At 50.2% G+C, this 22,258-nt stretch overlaps 1 protein-coding gene across 1 annotated transcript in view; it reads left to right on the top strand.

The window, feature by feature from the left end:
• Positions 1–21,237, top strand: part of aldh1l1 (aldehyde dehydrogenase 1 family, member L1) — a 49,412-nt gene extending 28,175 nt beyond the window's left edge. Inside the window, exons 12-23 of the mRNA XM_078210009.1 lie at positions 579–706; positions 3,174–3,324; positions 3,762–3,832; positions 5,818–5,923; positions 8,598–8,685; positions 9,393–9,486; positions 11,453–11,552; positions 14,212–14,310; positions 15,371–15,536; positions 17,592–17,697; positions 18,993–19,192; positions 20,814–21,237. Of these exons, the coding sequence (XP_078066135.1) occupies positions 579–706; positions 3,174–3,324; positions 3,762–3,832; positions 5,818–5,923; positions 8,598–8,685; positions 9,393–9,486; positions 11,453–11,552; positions 14,212–14,310; positions 15,371–15,536; positions 17,592–17,697; positions 18,993–19,192; positions 20,814–20,869 (1,365 nt within the window). The 3' untranslated portion in view covers positions 20,870–21,237. The remainder of the gene's footprint in view (positions 1–578; positions 707–3,173; positions 3,325–3,761; positions 3,833–5,817; positions 5,924–8,597; positions 8,686–9,392; positions 9,487–11,452; positions 11,553–14,211; positions 14,311–15,370; positions 15,537–17,591; positions 17,698–18,992; positions 19,193–20,813) is intronic.
• Positions 21,238–22,258: the final 1,021 nt, after the last annotated feature.

Here is a 22,258-nt window from a genome sequence, read left to right as displayed (position 1 = left end):
GCGCCAGGGACCCGGGTTCAATTCCGGCTTGGGTCACTGTCTGTGCGGAGTCTGCACGTTCTCCCCGTGTCTGCGTGGGTTTCCTCCGGATGCTCTGATTTCCTCCCACAGTCCAAAGATGTGCAGGTCAGGTGGATTGGCCGTGCTAAATGTGTGGGGTTATAGGTAAAGGGTGGGATTGAGGGCCTGGGTAAGTTGCTCTGTCAGAGAATCGGTGCAGACTCGATGGGCCGAATGGCCTCTTCTGCACTGTAGGGATTCTATGGACAGGAGACTCCAGCAGTAAATTTAGATCCCCCAGGATTGGTTACCGGGGTGGCAGTCGGGGAAGGATTGTCAGTCGGAGCTGGACAGAACGGTACACAGCCACATTGTTAGACCCGACTTGTATATATCGTCAACGGGTGCTTTAGAAATAAAGCCTTTTTATCTGAAACCTCATTGAGTTGCCCTCGATTTAATACCTCTCTATCTCATTCCCTCTGCTCCTTGGCTCTCTCCTTTAATCTCTCTCATTCCCCATGACACAGCTTCTCTCTCATTCTCTGCCTCTCTCTCTCTGTCTCTCTGTCTCCCAGGTGATCTGCAGGGTGTCCCTGGCCCAGGTATCTGATGTGGATAAGGCTGTGGCAGCAGCGGAGGAGGCGTTTGAGGCTGGGGAATGGGGAAGGATGAATCCCAGGGACCGGGGCAGACTGATCTACAGGTAAGCACTGAAAGGAAGTAAATACAGAGCTCCTCCCAGAGACAGTCAACACTTTACCTCAAATATATAAGGAGTACAAATTCCACAGACTCGAGGATCACACGTTCCAACACAGTTCTCAAGTGTTCGGAATGTTCTGGAACACAATGTCAATGTTTCCTATGGTCACTTGGGAGAAGGAGGGAATTAACAAGAATGGGCATTAGCTCCGATTAGTCACTGGAATCAGCAACAGTCACTCCCAGGACAGGTACAGCACGGGGTTAGATACAGAGTAAAGCTCCCTCTACACTGTCCCCATCAAACACTCCCAGGACAGGTACAGCACGGGGTTAGATACAGAGTAAAGCTCCCTCTACACTGTCCCCCATCAAACACTCCCAGGACAGGTACAGCACGGGGTTAGATACAGAGTAAAGCTCCCTCTACACTGTCCCCATCAAACACTCCCAGGACAGGTACAGCACGGGGTTAGATACAGAGTAAAGCTTCCTCTACACTGTCCCCATCAAACACTCCCAGGACAGGTACAGCACGGGGTTAGATACAGAGTAAAGCTCCCTCTACACTGTCCCCATCAAACACTCCCAGGACAGGTACAGCACGGGGTTAGATACAGAGTAAAGCTTCCTCTACACTGTCCCCATCAAACACTCCCAGGACAGGTACAGCACGGGGTTAGATACAGAGTAAAGCTGCCTCTACACTGTCCCCATCAAACACACCCAGGACAGGTACAGCACAGGGTTAGTTGTAGTTTTATAGTGTCTTTAACACAGGAAATGGTCCCAAAACACTTCTGTAAACTTTTTAAACAAAATGTAACCGAGAGCTTCACTACAGTAAAAGACAAGTGAACAAAAGCTTGTTCAAACAGGTAGTTTTTGAAGAATGAGGTGTTGGTGGGAGGGTGTTTTGGAACGTGGAAGAAAGGATGCACATGAGACGAGAATTGGAAGAGCTCGAATCATTAGAATCACAGAATCCCTACAGAACAGAAGGAGGCCATTCGGCCCATCGAGTCTGCACCGACCACAATCCCACCCAGGCCCTATCCCACATATTTACCCTGCTAATCCCCTTGACACTAAGGTTAATTTAGCCCGGCCAATGCACCTGACCCACAGATCTTTGGGCTGTGGGAGGAAACCGGAGCACCCGGAGAAATCCCATGCAGACACGGGGAGAGTGTGCAAACTCCACACAGACAGTGACCCAAGCCGAGAATTGAACCCAGGTCCCTGGCACTGTGAGGCAGCAGTGCTAACCACTGTGCCACCGTGCCGCCCCTAACTGTGGGGCTGGAGGAGATTGCAGAGATAGGGAAGAGGTGAGGCCAAGGAGGGATTTGAAAATAAATTTCTAAATTGAAAACAGTGTCAGGCCAGGAATTGCTATTGGTCACTGGGAGCCTGTCAGTGTGGGCGGGGAGGGTGGGAGGAGCGAGTGCGTGATGAGATTTCACCATCTATAGAAAATGATCGTGTAGTTTCAGGGTTAAAGAACAAGTGTGTGCTGGAGCGAGGGGGCATAGGGGGCAAGCTGAGGGGGGCATAGGGGGCAAGCTGAGGGGGGCATAGGGGGCAAGCTGAGGGGGGCATAGGGGGCAAGCTGAGGGGGGCATAGGGGGCAAGCTGAGGGGGGCATAGGGGGCAAGCTGAGGGGGGCATAGGGGGCAAGCTGAGGGGGGCATAGGGGGCAAGCTGAGGGGGGCATAGGGGGCAAGCTGAGGGGGGCATAGGGGGCAAGCTGAGGGGGGCATAGGGGGCAAGCTGAGGGGGGCATAGGGGGCAAGCTGAGGGGGGCATAGGGGGCAAGCTGAGGAGAGCCTGGCTCAAACCCCCTCTGATCAGCATTGTCCCCGTTATTTTAAAAAGCAGGGAAGGACTGCCAGCAGGTTGGAAAATCTTGCTCTCTCGGTAGCCTATCAGCGCTGATTTAACAGTTAGTTTGATTGTAATAGAAGCGAAATACTGCAGCTGCTGGAATTCTGAAATAAAAACAGAAAATGCTGGAAAAACTCAGCAGGTTGAGATATCGGGGAGTTTAAAACGAGAGGGCATAGGTTTAAGGTGAGAGGGAGAAATACAAAAGGGTCCAGAGGGGCAATTTTTTCACACAGAGGGTGGTGAGTGTCTGGAACAAGCTGTCAGAGGCAGTAGTAGAGGCGGGTACAATTTTGTCTTTTAAAAAGCATCTAGATAGTTACACGGGTACGATGGGTGTAGAGAGATATGGGGCAAATGCGGGCAATTGGGACTAGCTTAGTGGTTTAAAAAACAAGGGCGGCATGGACAGGTTGGGCTGAAGGGCCTGTTTCCATGCTGTAAAGCTCTGTGGCTCTGTGGCTCTGTGACTCTATGACTCTATGAGGTCTGGCAGCGTCTGTGGAGAGAGAAACAGAGTGAATGTTCTGGATGACTTCCCCAGAGATCTGAGTGTGTCTCCGAGCTCTCTTTGTGTGCAGGTTAGCAGACCTGATGGAGCAGCACCAAGAAGAACTGGCAACAATTGAAGCCATCGACTCGGGTGCTGTTTACACCCTGGCCCTGAAGACCCACGTGGGAATGTCCATCCAAACATTCCGTTACTTTGCTGGATGGTGCGACAAGATACAGGTTTGTGCTTCCTTTAACCATCGCTCCTGAGCTGTAGGTCACTCCCAACAGAGACCTCTTTCCTTTGCTATTTCTTATTTCTACGCAGACGGATTCCACATCTTGACCTCCAGTCCCTCTACCATTTCTCACTACAGCACTGATCCCTTCCTTCATTCCCTGCCCCAGTACAGGGTATCCCTCACAGGTCTAGCTGCCTCCGCTCCCGGAAGGTGAGTGAAGGCCCCTGAGCCTCACGCTGTATTTATTCGCTGCTGCAGTCAAGGTGTCCCTCGCAGGTCTGGCTGCCTCCGCTCCCGGAAGGTACCCATATAGCTACACATGTAATACATACCTGAACACCATGTATAATTGCACACAGCAGTACACATACACAGTTTGTGATGGAAAGCGTTTGTTTAGTCACTAATGCTGCCTCTCTCTCTCTCTCTCCACAGGGCTGCACCATCCCCATTAACCAAGCTCGACCCAATCGCAACTTAACCTTTACTAAGAGGGAGCCAATTGGGTAAGAGGTTGACCTATATTTGTGCATTGACTTTTTTCCTGTAGGGAAGTCCACTGTGCATCTTCAGACCAGCAGCACTGGAACAGTGGAGAGGAAATTAACTCAGAACCCAATGGACAATGAACAGGGTTTTAACAAAACGCCAATCTCTGCCAAAACTCTGTGATCCGATTGGCTGTCACTGTGAATAGTTCACATCAATTGTGAATGCAAGTCTTCACCTTTGAACTTTCCCCCATCGCAGCTTTTACAGCTTCAGTAAGAAGTCTCACAACAGATTAAAGTGCGACTTCTAACTGTGCCCCCCCCCAGTCCAACGCTGGCATCTCCACATCATGTTTACAGCTACAGTATCTTATAGGATGTGATTCCAAACACAAGTGGCCCAATCTTTCCAGCAAAGTGACGAGGAAACTCACCGAGAAACTGACCACTGGCACGGTGGCACAGTGGTTAGCACTGCTGCCTCACAGTGGCAGGGACCTGGGTTCAATTCCGGCCTTGGCTCACTGTCTGTGTGGAGTCTGCATGCTCTCCCCGTTTCTGCGTGGGTTTCCTCCGGGTGCTCCGGTTTCCCCCCACAACCCAAAGATGTGCAGGCTAGGGGGATTGGCCATGCTAAATTGCCCCTTAGTGTCAAAGGGACTAGCTAGGGTAAATGCATGGGGATAGGGCCTGGGTGGGATTGTGGTCGGTGCAGACCCGATGGGCTGAATGGCCTCCTCCTGCACTGTAGAATTCTATGATTCTGTGACTGGGAAACTGGGTGATTCATATCCTTCAAGGAAGTGAGCGATTGCCCCTCAATCTGGCTGATTCCCGGCTCCAGTTGACATTTTAACCACAATCTAGAAACCAGAATTTTAGCTTCTGTTTCTAATAAAGAAACTTCAGGTTTTGAAATGTTTATGTTTGGGATTTGACTTCTGGAGAAACTTCTCTCAGAGTGTTGTTAATCTGTGGGAAGCTCTCTCCGAGGGAGCTCGGTGAGACAGTCGGGGTCACTGAGTGTATGTAGGGATGAGCTGGGCAGATCTTTGATCAATAGGGAGTAGAGGATCATGGGGGACAGAGTGGAAAGTGGAGTTGAGACCACAATGAGAACAGCCATGACCTTACTGAGTGGTGGGGCAGTCTGGATGGGTGAATGGCCGACTCCTGCTCTTGTTTCCAATGATCTTATAGTTGTTTTGTCCAGTCATTTGGATTAACACCCTAATGACGTGAGCTAGTACACGGATATATCCGACTGTACGTACTGAAAGACATAAGATGGACTGATTTACGAACCTATGAATTAGGAGCCGGAGTAGGCCACTCGGCCCCTCGAGCCTGCTCTCCCAGTGGCAGAGTTCCAGGGTGTCATCCTGAAAATACCCCTCTATACCAACTCTCTGTCTTCTATCAGTAAGCCAATCCTCTATGCAAATAAATATACTGCCCCCAACACGTGGCTTCTTATCTTATTAAGTAACTTTCTATTTGGTACCTTATCAAACGCATTTTGGAAACCCAAGTATATTACATCTACTGGCACTCGCTCAAACCTGACCCCCTGACAGTGCGGCGCTCCCTCAGCGCTGACCCTCTGACAGTGGCACTGCCTCAAATATTGCATTGGAGTGGACCTTGAACTCCTAACCCGACTCCCAGGGAGTGCGCTCCGCACTGATCACGGTGGTTTATGATGTGGAGTTGCCGGCGTTGGACTGGGGTGGGCACAGTAAGTAGTCTCACAACACCAGGTTAAAGATCCAACAGGTTTATTTGGTAGCACGTGTTTTTGGAGCGTTGCCCCTTCATCATGTGAGTCATCACCTGATGAAGGAGCAGCGCTCCAAAAGCTCATGCCACCAAATAAACCTGTTGGATCTTTAACCTGATGTTGTGAGACTACTTACTGTACTGTAGTTTATGTGGGTTAATTGTAATATTTTTGCAATAACATCGATCCATGTTGGACCTTTCACTTTCTATTGAAACAGGGTGTGTGGCATTGTGATTCCGTGGAACTACCCACTCATGATGTTGGCATGGAAGGCGGCAGCTTGCCTCGCCGCTGGGAATACCGTGGTCCTGAAGCCAGCACAGGTAAATCAGCTGTTTCATACCCTGCACGGGGCTGTATTCCTGCTCCCCTCACCCAGGCAGGGTGACTGAACAAGGCATTGCACTGAGGAATCAACCAGGGAATGGCTGTCACCTATTCTGTTTCGCTGAAAAAGGCACAATGTGTATATGAACTGTGCAATTCTTTCGTTCATTCCCCAGCGCAATGCCAAACTCAACCTGCCTGGTTTAAATTTAGACAAAGCCTGGCAGTTAACTGTCAGTCATCAGTTAACTAGTGCATTTTCCTTGGCAACATCTCTCTGCTGATTCAGAGTCCAGTTGCCAACCAATCAGCACATTCTTCTCATGCAATAGAAATTGTTTTTGGTTTTGCATTTGGTATTCCTGATGAGTGAAAGACACAAAGCTTCGACATGCCTTTTCTCAGCAATACTCTTGTTATTCGAGAGAAACCAACATCAAACAGCTAAACGCCAACATTGGTGCAGTGTTTTGGCGATGGAATAACTGGATTGAAAACTGCCCCAAACTCTGAGCAGCACAGATCAGCTTTGAACCTCTGATCTGGTGAACTGAGAAACCTTGGGCGGAATTCTCCGCCTGTTCACACTGCCGGGATTCTCTGGTCCCGTGGCAGTGAATGGAGATTTGCCTAATTGCCAGATTCTCCGTCCTTGCTCATAGCAGCGGTGGGCTGATAATGGCGGGACGAATCGGCCCTTATCCATACAATTAGAAACATAGAAGAAACATAGAAACCCTACAGTGCAGAAGGAGGCCATTCGGCCCATCAAGTCTGCACCGACCACAATCCCACCCAGGCCCTACCCCCACATATTTTACCCGCTAATCCCTCTAACCTACACATCCCAGGACACTAAGGGACAATTTTTAACCTGGCCAATCAACCTAACCCGCACATCTTTGGACTGTGGGAGGAAACCGGAGCACCCGGAGGAAACCCACGCAGACACAAGGAGAATGTGCAAACTCCACACAGACAGTGACCCAAGCCGGGAATCGAACCCGGGACCCTGGAGCTGTGAAGCAGCAGTGCTAACCACTGTGCTACCGTGCCACCTCAGGATTGACCTCAGGATCCCAAGGCAACATTGATGTATCGGGGCGGCACAGTGGTTAGCACTGCTGCCTCACAGCTCCAGGGATCCAAGTTCAATTCCCGGGTCAGTCACTGTCTGTGCGAAGTCTGCACATTCTCCCCGTGTCTGCGTGGGTTTCCTCCGGATGCTCTGGTTTCCTCCCACAGTCCGAAAGACGTGCTGGTTAGGGTGCATTGGCCGTGCTAAATTCTCCCTCAGTATACCCGAACAGGAGTGTGGCGACTAGGGGATTTTCACATTAGCTTCACTGCAGTGTTAATGTAAACCTACTTGTGACACTAATAAATAAACTTAAATGTAAAACCTCAAATAAGAACATAAGAACATAAGAAATAGGAGCAGGAGTAGGCTATCTAGCCCCTCGAGCCTGCCCCGCCATTCAACAAGATCATGGCTGATCTGAAGCGAATCTGTTCCACTTACCCGCCTGCTCCCCATCTCCCTTAATTCCCTTATCGATCAGAAATCTATCTACCCGTGATTTAAACATATTTAACGAGGTAGCCTCCACCACTTCAGTGGGCAGAGAATTCCAGAGATTCACTACCCTCTGAGAGAAGAAGTTCCCCCTCAACTCTGTTCTGAACCGGCCCCCACTTATTTTGAGGCTGTGCCCTCTAGTTCTGGTTTCCCTTTTAAGTGGAAAAAATCTCTCCACCTCTACCCTATCCAGCCCCTTCATTATCTTATAGGTCTCTATAAGATCACCCCTCAGCCTTCTAAACTCCAACGAGTACAGACCCAATCTGTTCAATCTCTCCTCATAAGCCACACCCCTCATCTCCGGTATCAACCTGGTGAACCTTCTCTGCACTCCCTCCAAGGCCAATGTATCCTTCCGCAAATAAGGGGACCAAAACTGCACACAGTATTCCAGTTGCGGCCTCACCAGTACCTTGTACAGTTGCAGCAAGACCTCCCTGCTTTTATATTCTATCCCCTTCGCGATAAAGGCCAACATTCCATTCGCCTTCTTGATCACCTGCTGCACCTGCAAACTGAGTTTTTGCGATTCGTGCACAAGGACCCCCAGGTCCCTCTGCACAGTAGCATGTTGTAATTTTTCTCCATTTAAATAATATTCCAATTTACTATTATTCCTTCCAAAGTGGATAACCTCACACTTGTGATCACATGTGATCACTAAAATATTAGTCCGGAGACAATTTCTCCGTAACTATAAGGGAACTGTTCCAAATCAGTTTAGTGACAGGGATTCCATTAGACCCAATTGTCACTGAAAGTTGACACAACTTCTGATTGTATCTCCAAATTCCTTCACAATGAAGAGGCTTAATCGGCCCCTCAGGCCCATTTTGGACCTGCATTCCTTTCTGGTCGGATATTCGAGTATCGCGGCCAGACACGAGACAAGATGACTTGGTGATGTCCATGGACAATGTGGCTCTACGTGGGGCGAAGGTCGTTGCAGTTAGAGATTGAGTTTTGGGTAGGATGAATGTGAAGGTGGTTTGATTCTCTGTTGAGGTGGCTGGCTGAGATGTGGAGGATGAATAAGGCACTTCAGAGAATCTTCACTGACACAGTGAACGTCTGATTTATTCCGACAGGTGACCCCCCTGACAGCTTTGAAATTTGCTGAGCTGACGGTGAAGGCTGGATTTCCAAAGGGAGTTGTGAACATTTTACCAGGAGCAGGTAGGTGGGCAGAATGGCACAGCCTGGAAGCCACCAAGCACTCGGCTATAAACTTCAGCAACCGCGATGCATTTAGTTGGCAGCCAGTCAGAGATCAGCCTGAAACTGTGAACTCACATCACCCCCTGATGTTGGAGCATTGTGTCACAATAAAGAAAGACTTGCATTTCTATAGCGCCTTTCACATGCTCAGGACATAGCAAGGAGCTTCAGAACCAATGGAGTACATTGTAGAAATGTATTCCTGTTGTAAAATCTGCAGTCAATTTGCACACAGCAAGATCCCACAGGCAGAATTGTGATAATGAGTCAATAATTTGCCCTTTGAGTGATTGAGGCATTAACATTGGCCAGAACGCTCCCCTGCTCTTCTCCAAAATGGTCCCATTGGATCCTTTTTATCCGCCTGATAGGGCAAAGGAGGGTTGAGATCTTCTGAAAGGTGGCATCTGGGACAGTGCAGCACTCCATCAGTACCACACTCGCAGTGTCAACCTGGATTATGAGCGCAGGGCTCAGGAGTAGGACTCAGACTGATGTCTTCCTGCCGGGTGAGTCAGTGCTGGCCCCATCTCAGAGGAACGTGTGTTAGCTCCTCCCATTCCCACACTGAGGCTCCCTGGGCCAGTGACCAGTCAGGAACCCCATGCCCGGAGGTCACTCTGAGATTTCATTCTGCTTTTTGAGATGATCTTTCTGTCCGACAGGTTCATTGATTGGACAGAGAATTGCTGACCACCCAGATGTCAGGAAGCTGGGCTTCACAGGGTCAACGCCCGTAGGGAAACAAATAATGAAAAGGTAACTGGGAGATTGATCAGATGTGACCATCATTAGAAAGTATTGTAGCACGAGATCACATGACATCCTGAAATCACAATGGTGGCTTACTGAATGATAATTATAACTATATCCAGACGGGCTCAGAACAGATAGAGATACAGGTCCAGCCCCACACACTCCCGGAGTCACACTACAGCTTCCCCCTACCCAGACCCACACCCTAACACCCAATAGGCTGAGGTTCGCGTGCTCTGTTCCGATAGGCCCCAGGAGGGGCAGCATGGTGGCACAGTGGTTAGCATGTTACCTGGGATGGAGCGTTTGAGCTATAAGGAGAGACTGGATAGGCTTGGATTGTTTTCTCTAGTCATGATGTGGAGATGCCGGCGTTGGACTGGGGTGAACACAGTAAGAGTTTTAACAACACCAGGTTAAAGTCCAACAGGTTTATTTGGTAGCAAATGCCATTAGCTTTCGGAGTGCTGCTCCTTCGTCAGATGGAGTGGAAATCTGCACTCAAACAAGGCACAGAGACACAAAATCAAGTTACAGAATACTGATTAGAATGTGAATCTTTACAGCTAATCAAGTCTTAAAGTTACAGACAATGTGAGTGGAGAGAGCATTAGGCACAGGTTAAAGAAATGTGTATTGTCTCCAGACAGGACAGCCAGTGAGATTCTGCAGGTCCAGGCAAGCTGTGGGGGTTACAGATAGTGTGACATGAACCCAAGATCCCGGTTTAGGTCGTCCTCATGTGCGGAACTTGGCTATCAGTTTCTGCTCAGCGACTCTGCGCTGTCGTGTGTCGTGAAGGCTGCCTTGGAGAACACTTACCAGAAGATCAGAGGCCGAATGCCCGTGACCGCTGAAGTGCTCCCCCACAGGAAGACAACAGCCTTGCCTGGTGATTGTCGAGCGGTGTTCATTCATCCGTTGTCGTAGCGTCTGCATGGTTTCCCCAATGTACCATGCCTCGGGACATCCTTTCCTGCAGCGTATCAGGTAGACAACGTTGGCCGAGTCACAAGAGTATGTACCGTGTACCTGGTGGATGGTGTTCTCACGTGAGATGATGGCATCCGTGTCAATGATCCGGCACGTCTTGCAGAGGTTGCTGTGGCAGGGTTGTGTGGTGTCGTGGTCACTGTTCTCCTGAAGGCTGGGTAGTTTGCTGTGGACAATGGTCTGTTTGAGGTTGTGCGGTTGTTTGAAGGCAAGAAGTGGGGGTGTGGGGATGGCCTTGGCGAGATGTTCGTCTTCATCAATGACATGTTGAAAGCTCCGGTGGACAGAGTACCCTTCGTCGTCCAGAACGACCTCCTCAGAAGACAAACACGGGACACGGTGGACAGAGTACCCTTCGTCGTCCAGTACTTCCCCGGAGTGGAGAAGCTACGGCATCTCCTCCGGAGCCTTAAGGGCATTTAAATGGTCATTGGATAAACATATGGATGATATTGGAATAGTGTAGATTAGATGGGCTTTAGATTGGTTTCACAGGTCGGCGCAACATCGAGGGCCGAAGGGCCTGTACTGCGCTGTAATGTTCTATGTTCAGTCACTCACCATCCCAACTTGGAAATATATCACCGTTCCTTCACTGTCGCTGCATTAAAGTCCCGGAACTCCTTCCCTAACACCCTAACAGTACCCTAACAGTACCCTAACAGTACCCTAACAGTACCCTAACAGTACCCTAACAGTACCCTAACAGTACCTACACCACATGGACTGCAGTGGATCAAGAAGGCAGCTCACCGCCACCTTCTCAGAGGCAATTAGGAATGGGCAACGAATGCTGGGCCTCATCACGGATACTTATATCCTATGAACGAATAAACATTGAGGGGAGTTGCAGGGATGGAGGCGATAGGTGATTACAGAGCTAGGGTGGGCTGGAGCTATGGAGGGATTTGCAAACAAGAATGTGAATTTAAGAGTGAAGCAGGCTTTGTAAATTGTGATTTCTTTTCCTCTGCAGCTGTGCACTGGTTAATGTGAAGAAAGTCTCTCTGGAGCTCGGAGGAAAATCTCCGCTCATTATCTTCAGTGACTGTGACTTAGACAAGGCAGTGCGTACGGTAAGCAGACCAAAAATAATTACAGCACAGGAACAGGCCCTTCGGCCCTCCAAGCCTGCACCGACCATACTGCCCAACTTAACTAAAACCCCCCCTACCCTTCCGGGGACCATATCCCTCTATTCCCATCCTATTCATGTACTTGTCAAGATGCCCCTTAAAACTCACTATCTGCTTCCACTACCTCCCCCGGCAGCGAGTTCCAGGCACCCACCACCCTCTGTGTAAAAAAAACTTGCCTCGTACATCTCCTTTAAACCTTGCCCCTCACACCTTAAACCTGTGCCCCCTAGTAATTGACTCTTCCACCCTGGGAAAAAGCTTCTGTCTATCCACTCTGTCCATGCCCCTCATAACCTTGTAGACTTCTATCAGGTCGCCCCTCAACCTCCGTCGCTCCAGTGAGAATAAACCAAGTTTCTCCAACCTCTCCTCATAGCTAATGCCCTCCATACCAGGCAACATCCTGGTAAATCTTTTCTGTACCCTCTCCAAAGCCTCCACATCCTTCTGGTAGTGTGGTGACCAGAATTGAACACTGTATTCCAAGTGCAGCCTAATTAAGGTTCTATAAAGCTGCAACATGACTCACACTTTAGGTATTGGACTGTCTACATCGGAGAGACAAAACGCAGACGGGGTGACGGCTTTGCTGAACACCTTCAGTCTGCCCGCAAGCACGACCCAGACCTTCCTGTCGCTTCCCACTTCACCCGGCTCTCCTGTCCACATGTCCTTCCTTGGCCTGTTGCAATGTTCAAGAGATTAGTGTTTATTTATTTATACAGTTTATTTATTCATTAGTCATAAGTAAGGCTTACATTAACACTGCAATGAAGTTACTGTGAAATTCCCCTAGTCGCCACACTCCAGTGCCTATTCGGGTCAATGCACCCTAACCAGTGAGCAAAATTAAAGCTTGTGGTATTGGGGGTAATGTATTGATGTGGATAGAGAACTGGTTGGCAGACAGGAAGCAGAGAGTGGGAATAATCCTCTTCAGAGTGGCAGGCAGTGACGGGGGGGGGGACCGCAGGGTTCAGTGCTGGGACCCCAGCTATTCACAATATACATTAATGATTTGGATGAAGGAATTGAATGCAAGATCTCCAAATTTGCAGACGACACTAAGCTGGGTGGCAGTGTGTGCTGTGAGGAGGATGCTAAGAGGCTGCAGGGTGACTTGGACAGGCTGGCTGAGTGGGCAAATACTTGGCAAATGCAACATAATGTGGATAAATGTGAGGTTATCCACTTTGGTGGCAGAAACAGGAAGGAAGATTACTGTCTGAATGGTGGCAGTTTAGGAAAAGGGGAAGTGTAAAGTGACCTGGGTGTCATGGTGGAACAGCCGCTGAAGGTTGGCATGCAGGTACAGCAGGCGGTGAGGAAAGCTAATGGCATGCTGGCCTTCATAGCAAGAGGATTTGAGTATAGGAGCAAGGATGTCTGGCTGCAGTTATACAGGGACTTGGTGAGGCCACACCTTGAATATTGTGTAGTTTTGGTCTCCTCGTCTGAGAGAGGACATTCTTGCTATTGAGAGAGTCCAGTGAAGGTTCACCAGACTGATTCCCAGAATGATAGGACTGACGTGAAGAGAGACTGGATCGACTGGGCTTGTACTCATTGGAATTTAGAAGAATGAGAGGGGATCCCATAGAAACATATAAAATCCTGGTGGGACTGGACAGGCTAGATGTGGGAAGAATGTTCCCGATGTTGGGGAAGTCCAGAACTAGGGGTCTCAGTTGAAGAATAAGGGATAAGCCATTCAGGACTGAGATGAGGAAGAATTTCTTCACTCAGAGAGTTGTGAACCTGTGGAATTCTCTCCCACAGAAAGCTGTTGGGGGCCAGTTCGTTAGATATGTTCAAGAGGGAGCTGGACATGGCCCTTGTGGCGAAAGGGACCAAGGGATATGGAGAGAAAGCGGGAGTGGGATACTGAAAGTGCATGATCATCCATGACCATATTGAATGGTGGAGCAGGTTCGAGGGGCCGAATGGCCTCCTCCTGCTCCTATTTTCTATGTTTCTATGAACCCCAACGAGAAGGAACAGCACTGCATCTTCCGATTGGCCACTTTACAGCCTTCCAGACTGAACATTGAGTTCAACAACTTCAGAGCGTGAACTCTCCCCTTCACTCTATCTCCGTTTATTTTATTTCACTTTATTTATTTCATCATATTTATTTACTTGAACTGATTTTAAAATGTTCATTTCGTTTAATCTTTTCACCTTTTTCAAATCTCGCTTTCCATCTTTTCCCCTCCCAACGCGGTCTCCCCCCCCACCCCATCCCCACCACAGTCTCTCCCCCCCCGCACCCCATCCCCCCCCACCACAGTCTCTCCCCCCCCGCACCCCATCCCCCCCCACCACAGTCTTTCCCCCTCCCCCCCCACCCCCCCCCCACCCCATCCTCACACCCCCGCTCCCTGGTGCTGTGAGGCAGCAGTGCTAACCCACTGTGCCACCCTGCCGCCCCAGTGAGATCCCAGTGAGAAACCTGCCATCTTTATCCGGCCTGGATCCAGATGTGACTCCAGTCCAGTGCTGTGGTTAACGCTGAGATGGGTAATAACAGTGTCACCGTACCCTGACAATGAATAATGATGCAAAGCTGTATTTGACTCTGGCAATCTGTTCCCAGGGAATGGGAGCTGTGTTTTTCAACAAGGGAGAGAATTGTATTGCGGCAGGAAGACTTTTTGTCGAGGAATCCATTCACGATCAGTTTCTTCACAAAGTGGTAAGTTCTCCAGCTCATTACCTGCTCAGGAAGAACAAAGCGAAGCCTTAACCCCAAACCCCAGAGAATCCTGGTCCAATGGGTAACACCCTTAACCTCTGAATCAGACAACTGTGGGTTGGTTGTAAATTCCACAGCAGGACACGAGCTTTAACATCCAGACTGACACTTCCAGTGCAGTACTGAGGGAGTGCCGTACTGTCAGAGGGTCAGTACTGAGGGAGTGCTGCACTGTCAGAGGGTCAGTACTGAGGGAGTGCCGCACTGTCAGAGGGTCAGTGCTGAGGGAGTGCCGCACTGTCAGAGGGTCAGTGCTGAGGGAGTGCCGCACTGTCAGAGGGTCAGTGCTGAGGGAGTGCCGCACTGTCAGAGGGTCAGTGCTGAGGGAGTGCCGCACTGTCAGAGGGTCAGTGCTGAGGGAGTGCCGCACTGTCAGAGGGTCAGTACTGAGGGAGTGCCGCACTGTCAGAGGGTCAGTGCTGAGGGAGTGCCGCACTGTCAGAGGGTCAGTGCTGAGGGAGTGCCGCACTGTCAGAGGGTCAGTGCTGAGGGAGTGCCGCACTGTCAGAGGGTCAGTACTGAGGGAGTGCCGCACTGTCAGAGGGTCAGTACTGAGGGAGTGCCGCACTGTCAGAGGGTCAGTACTGAGGGAGTGCTGCACTGTCAGAGGGTCAGTACTGAGGGAGTGCCGCACTGTCAGAGAGTCAGTACTGAGGGAGTGCTGCACTGTCAGAGGGTCAGTGCTGAGGGAGTGCCGCACTGTCAGAGGGTCAGTACTGAGGGAGTGCCGCACTGTCAGAGAGTCAGTACTGAGGGAGTGCTGCACTGTCAGAGGGTCAGTGCTGAGGGAGTGCCGCACTGTCAGAGGGTCAGTACTGAGGGAGTGCTGCACTGTCAGAGGGTCAGTACTGAGGGAGTGCTGCACTGTCAGAGGGTCAGTACTGAGGGAGTGCTGCACTGTCAGGGTACTGTTTTTCAGAGGGATATTAAATCAAGGTTGAATATACCTGTCTGATGCAATCTGTTTGCCATTAATTTCCCCCGTTTTAATATCTCACAGGTGGAAGAGGTAAAGAAAATGAAGATTGGAGACCCTTTGGACAGATCGACTGATCACGGACCTCAGAACCATAAGGCCCATTTGGACAAGTTGATTGAGTATTGTGCTGTGGGGGTGAAGGAAGGGGCAAGACTGGTCTATGGAGGGAAGCAGGTGCCAAGACCTGGTGAGTGGATCCAGCGAGATCACACAGCATCCTGAGACAGCCCCTTTTCTGTCCAGTTGAGAGGGTTAGAAAAAGAGCATGAATTTCTGGAGCACCTTTCACAACCTTGACATCCCAAAGAGCTTCACAAGTGTAGTCACTGCTGTAATGTAGGATTCTGTCGCTAACTCTACATAGCAAGATCCCACAAGCAATAGCATGGTGATAACCCGACAATCTGGTTTGATGGTGTTGACTGAGTGATAGATACCTGCTCAGTGTTGGCACCTTTGGCAGTCCAGCACTCCCCCGTTGGAGTGTCAGTCTGGATTCCGCACTCTGCAGTGGGACAGGAACCCACACTGCCTGAGACACCAGAGAGTGTGACCTCCAGAGACACTGCAGACCAAGGAGCATCTGTAAACAGGGCTGTGACACCCAAAATCCGAGAGTAACCTTGGAGGGGGAGAAATTGGAATTGGGCAACAGTTTCACCCAATAGCAGCTTGCCACTTGGTGGAGATTACAGAGAGTCTGGAGACAGAGCCAATGTTGCCGGCAACGTTTCGATGGAGTTGTGAAAGATGGAGGACAGGAAGCAGGAACATTCCGGCACAGCCCCAAGCTTCTCTGAGCTTTTCAACACGGGGTTAGATACAGAGTAAAGCTCCCTCTACACTGTCCCCCATCAAACACTCCCAGGACAGGAACAGCACAGGGTTAGATACAGAGTAAAGCTCCCTCTACACTGTCCCCATCAAATACTCCCAGGACAGGTACAGCACGGGGTTAGATACAGAGTAAAGCTCCCTCTACACTGTCCCCCATCAAACACTCCCAGGACAGGTACAGCACGGGGTTAGATACAGAGTAAAGCTCCCTCTACACTGTCCCCCATCAAACACTCCCAGGACAGGTACAGCACGGGGTTAGATACAGAGTAAAGCTCCCTCTACACTGACCCCATCAAACACTCCCAGGACAGGTACAGCACGGGGTTAGATACAGAGTAAAGCTCCCTCTACACTGTCCCCATCAAACACTCCCAGGACAGGTACAGCACGGGGTTAGATACAGAGTAAAGCTCCCTCTACACTGTCCCCATCAAACACTCCCAGGACAGGTACAGCAGGGGGTTAGATACAGAGTAAAGCTCCCTCTACACTGTCCCCATCAAACACTCCCAGGACAGGTACAGCAGGGGGTTAGATACAGAGTAAAGCTCCCTCTACACTGTCCCCATCAAACACTCCCAGGACAGGTACAGCACGGGGTTAGATACAGAGTAAAGCTCCCTCTACACTGTCCCCCATCAAACACTCCCAGGACAGGTACAGCACGGGGTTAGATACAGAGTAAAGCTCCCTCTACACTGTCCCCCATCAAACACTCCCAGGACAGGTACAGCATGGGGTTCAATACAGAGTAAAGCTCCCTCTACACTGCCCCCATCAAACACTCCCAGGACAGGTACAGCACGGGGTTAGATACAGAGTAAAGCTCCCTCTACACTGTCCCCCATCAGATACTCCCAGGACAGGTACAGCACAGGGTTAGATACAGAGTAAAGCTCCCTCTACACTGTCCCCCATCAGATACTCCCAGGACAGGTACAGCACGGGGTTAGATACAGAGTAAAGCTCCCTCTACACTGTCCCCCATCAAACACTCCCAGGACAGGTACAGCACGGAGTTAGATACAGAGTAAAGCTCCCTCTACACTGTCCCCCATCAAACACTCCCAGGACAGGTACAGCACGGGGTTAGTTACAGAATAAAGCTCCTTCTACACCATCCCCATCAAACTCTCCCAGGACAGGTACAGCATGGGGTTAGATACAGAGTAAAGCTCCTTCGACACCATCCCCATCAAACACTCCTAGGACAGGTACAGCATGGGGTTAGATACAGAGTAAAGCTCCTTCGACACCATCCCCATCAAACACTCCCAGGACAGGTACAGCACGGAGTTAGATACAGAGTAAAGCTCCCTCTACACTGTCCCCATCAAACACTCCCAGGACAGGTACAGTGTATTTATTGGACAATCTCTCTGAGTTGCTGTTTGTGTTGCAGGGTTTTTCTTTGAGCCGACGGTTTTTACTGAGGTGCAGGATGAGATGTTCATCGCCAAGGAAGAATCCTTTGGACCTGTCATGATCATTTCTAAATTCCAGAATGGGTAGGTTTTCTCCCACTCCCTGCTCCCCACATTCCTCTGGATAATGAGTAATGTTGGAGTTAGAATGGGGAATGAAGTGGGAAGGCTCTGTATAATCAATCGCCGTGGCGATAAACCCCTTCCTGGAAGCATTGCCTTCATGTACATAGAGTCATAGAGGTTTACAGCATGGAAACAGGCCCTTCGGCCCAACCTGTCCATGCTGCCCTTTTTTAAAAAAAACCCTAAGCTTATCCCAATTGCCCACATTTGGCCCATATCCCTCTATACCCATCGTACCCATGTAACTATCTAAACGCTTTTTAAAAGACAAAATTGTACCCGCCTCTACTGCTACCTCTGGCAGCTTGTTCCAGACACTCACCACCCTCTGTGTGAAAAATTTCCCCTCTGGACACTTTTGTATCTCTCCCCTCTCACCTTAAACCTATGCCCTCTAGTTTTAGACTCCCCTACCTTTGGGAAAAAATATTGACTATCTAGCTGATCTATGCCCCTCATTATTTTATAGACCTCTATAAGGTCACTCCTCAGCCTCCTATGCTCCAGAGAAAAAGTCCCAGTCTATCCAGCCTCTCCTTATAACTCAAACCATCAAGTCCCGGTAGCATCCTAGTAAATATTTTCTGCACTCTTTCTAGTTTAATAATATCCTTTCTATAATAGGGTGACCAGAACTGTACACAGTATTCCAAGTGTGGCCTTACCAATGTCTTGTACAACTTCAACAAGACATCCCAACTCCTGTATTCAATGTTCTGACCGATGAAACCAAGCAAGCTGAATGCCTTCTTCATCACTCTGTCCACCTGTGACTCCACTTTCAAGGAACTATGAACATGTACCCCTAGATCTCTTTGTTCTGTAACTTTCCCCAACGCCCTACCATTAACTGAGTAAGTCCTGCCCTGGTTCAATCGACCAAAATGTATCACCTCACATTTGTCTAAATTAAACTCCATCTGCCATTCGTCAGCCCACTGGCCCAATTGATCAAGAAAAGCATTAGCAGTGGGTTTGTGCTGACGTGCGGTTGGAGGGTGGTATTGATCGATGGGTTGACGTGCGGTTGGAGGGTGGTATTGATCGATGGGTTGACGTGCGGTTGGAGGGTGGTATTGATCGATGAGTTGACGTGCGGTTGGAGGGTGGGATTGATCGATGGGTTGACGTGCGGTTGGAGGGTGGTATTGATCGATGAGTTGACGTGCGGTTGGAGGGTGGGATTGATCGATGGGTTGACGCACGGTTGGAGGGTGGGATTGCTCTGAGCCTGTGGGATTTGTTTTGGACAGGGACCTGGATGGTGTTTTGAAACGAGCCAACAACACGGAGTATGGGCTGGCCTCAGGCGTGTTTACCCGTGATCTCAGCAAAGCTCTGTACGTCAGTGAGAAGCTTCAGGCCGGAACTGTCTTCGTCAACACCTACAACAAAACTGATGTCGCCGCACCATTCGGGGGCTTCAAGCAATCCGGGTTCGGCAAAGATTTAGGTAGGAGAATGGAGGCACCACCTGGATCACTGAGCGACTGTCACCAAGCCTCAGACTCACACAAAGCAGCAAATTAAAGAGCCTCCTTCACTTCTTTTAACCTTAGCAGATCTCAACCAGGGAACAACAACAACCTGCATTTGTAAAGCACCTTTAACACAGTAAAACATCCCAAGCTGTGATGCCCCGAGTCACATAAAGAGACACTGGGACAGGTCGCAAAGGATTGGTCAAAGAGGTGGATTTAAACACTGTCTGAAAGAAGGGTGGAGCAGGCTGAGAGGGGATTTCACTGAGCGACGGCTAATGGTGGAGCGATTAAAATCGGGAATGTGCAAAAGGCCAGAATTAAAGGCATGCAGAGATATCCAGAAGGTTGTGGAGTTGGAGAAAGTTCCAGAGATAGGGAGATGTGAGGCTACGGAGAGATAGGAGTGACAGTATTTAATTTCAAGGTACATGTGTTATAAGCAGCTGCAGCATTTATTGCCCATCCCTCGTTGTCCTTGAGTCGGTGGCGGTGAGCTGCCCTTCTTAAATCACTGCACTCCATGTGGTGTAGGTACACCCAGAGTGCAGTTAGGGAGGGAGTTCCAGGATTTTGACCCAGCGACAGTGAGGCAACAACGATATATTTCCAAGTCAGGATGGTGAGTGACTTGGAGGGGAACCCTCAGGAAGTAGTTTTCCCAAGAATCTGCTGCTATTTTCCTCCGGGGTCGAGGTGGTGGGAGTTTCTCTTGGTGAGGGGACCATTAAGCAGTGACTCTGTGACTTACGTTGAGTGGGACAACCTGAGAAATTTAGCTACTCATTGTTCCAAACTGAGTGGCTCCTTGGATGGTTGGATACCCCATTCCCCTTCCTCCCCAGCCCCTGCCCCCGCCATGTTAATGCGGGGTTTGGATTATGAGGAGAGGCTGAGGAGATTGGGTTTGTACTCATTGGAGTTTAGAAGGATGAGGGGGGATCTTATGGAGACTTATAAGATAATGCGGGGGCTGGATAGGGTGGAGGCGGAGAGATTCTTTCCACTTAGTAAGGAAGTTAAAACTAGAAGACACAGCCTCAAAATAAAGGGGGGTCGGTTTAAGACAGAGTTGAGGAGGAATTTCTTCTCCCAGAGGGTGGTGAATCTCTGGAATTCTCTGCCCACTGAGGTGGTGGAGGCTACCTCGCTGAATATGTTTAAAGCGCGGATGGATGGATTCCTGATCGGTAAGGGAATTAAGGGTTATGGGGATCAGGCGGGTAAGTGGTACTGATCCACGTCAGATCAGCCATAATCTTATTGAATGGCGGGGCAGGCTCGAGGGGCTAGATGGCCTACTCCTGCTCCTATTTCTTATGTTCTTATGTTCTTATGTACTTGGACTCCCCCCCAATCAGTGATTCAGTAGTGGGTGGGGGAAGGGGAATTATGAAGGGTTACGGCATTAAGATACAGATCAGCCATGATTTAATTGAATGGAGGAACACACCTGAGGGGCTGAATGGCCTCCTCCTGTTCGTAATGTTTCAAAAATTGATGGAGGAAGGAATTGTGATGAAGGAGCATCACTCTCACCCAGATGTTAGTTCCTGTTGATGCGGCAGTAACTGTTCCTCTCTCACTCCACAGGACAGGAAGCTCTGAACGAGTACCTGAGGACAAAAGCGGTGACCATTGAGTATTAATGGGGGAGAGCGAGATGGAAAGGAAGCCAAGATTGTTTGTCGCAGTGAGGAGACACGCTCACCATGACACCTACTGAAATGTAACTAATGATCAAATGAACGCTTGCCAATAATTAATCAATGGTGTGACTCGAGGCGTGTCATTCCCAGGATTCAGCCAATACGGAGAAGAATTGGAACCAACTGGACTTCCATTCGAAGGAGGGGCTGAATGGCCTCCCATTCTATGCTTTTCAATGATTCCATGATGGTTAATATTGTTGTAATCATTGGTTCCAGTCTGGAAAGAAAAAATCCTTTGCATTTTGTAGTTTGCAGAAGTTTAATCATCGTTTAAATATTAACATGGAGAAAACCTTTCAGCCCCGAGACTCCTCACCATTTAATTCGCTCACCTCCATTGATCCATCTCAGCTCCATATCCCTCAAAACCCTCAAAATCCTCAATATCCTTCAATATCTTTAATATCCTTTAATATTTTTAATACCCCATGTCCAGCAAAACCCCATCTATCTCGGTCCTGAAAGCTCCAACTGATCCCGACATCCACAACATTTGGAGACAGAGTTTCCGATTCTGTCCCCTTTGTGCTTCTTCCCGATGTCACCAGCTCAGCCTGGCTCTTATTCCAAGGTTCGGCTCCCCCCCCCCCCCACCCCCCCACCCCCCCACTCCTTGTGCTGGACTCCAGCCTCAGCCCACACTCCCAGACCACCCCCCACACCCCATCCTCCACCCCACACCCCCTTACCTACCCTCACCCCCCCATGCCACTGCCCCACTCACCTCACACCCCTCACCTATCCTCCCCCCGCCCCACTCACCCACCCCACCCCTCCACTTCTCACCTCCCGACGCCCACACTCCCAGCCCAGCCCCCAGATCCTACCCTTTACCCCATACACCCCCCACTCAACCCACGCCCCTTCACCCCCACACTCTCTCCCCAACCCTTTCTCCGTCTCTCTCTCTCTCTCCTTCACACATCCAGTGGTGAAGGAGAGAGCAATCGCAGCCAATCTCCTCCTCGACTGGAGGAAACAAGCCTTTCATTGCTGAATCCCTGTCCCAACCCAGAGCCAGTGGGGGGGCGACAGAGCCAGTGGGGGGGGGCGACAGAGCCAGTGGGGGGGGGGGCGACAGAGCCAGTGGGGGGGGGGGTGACAGAGCCAGTGGGGGGGGGGGCGACAGAGCCAGTGGGGGGGGGGCGACAGAGCCAGTGGGGGGGGGGGGGCGACAGAGCCAGTGGGGGGGGGGGGGCGACAGAGCCAGTGGGGGGGGGGGGGCGACAGAGCCAGTGGGGGGGGGGGGGGGGCGACAGAGCCAGTGGGGGGGGGGGGGGGCGACAGAGCCAGTGGGGGGGGGGGGGGCGACAGAGCCAGTGGGGG

The sequence above is a fragment of the Mustelus asterias genome, chromosome 3 (assembly GCF_964213995.1).
Source record: "Mustelus asterias chromosome 3, sMusAst1.hap1.1, whole genome shotgun sequence".
Taxonomy (NCBI): Eukaryota; Metazoa; Chordata; class Chondrichthyes; order Carcharhiniformes; family Triakidae; genus Mustelus; species Mustelus asterias.
This window is presented reverse-complemented; position numbering and strand designations above follow the sequence as displayed.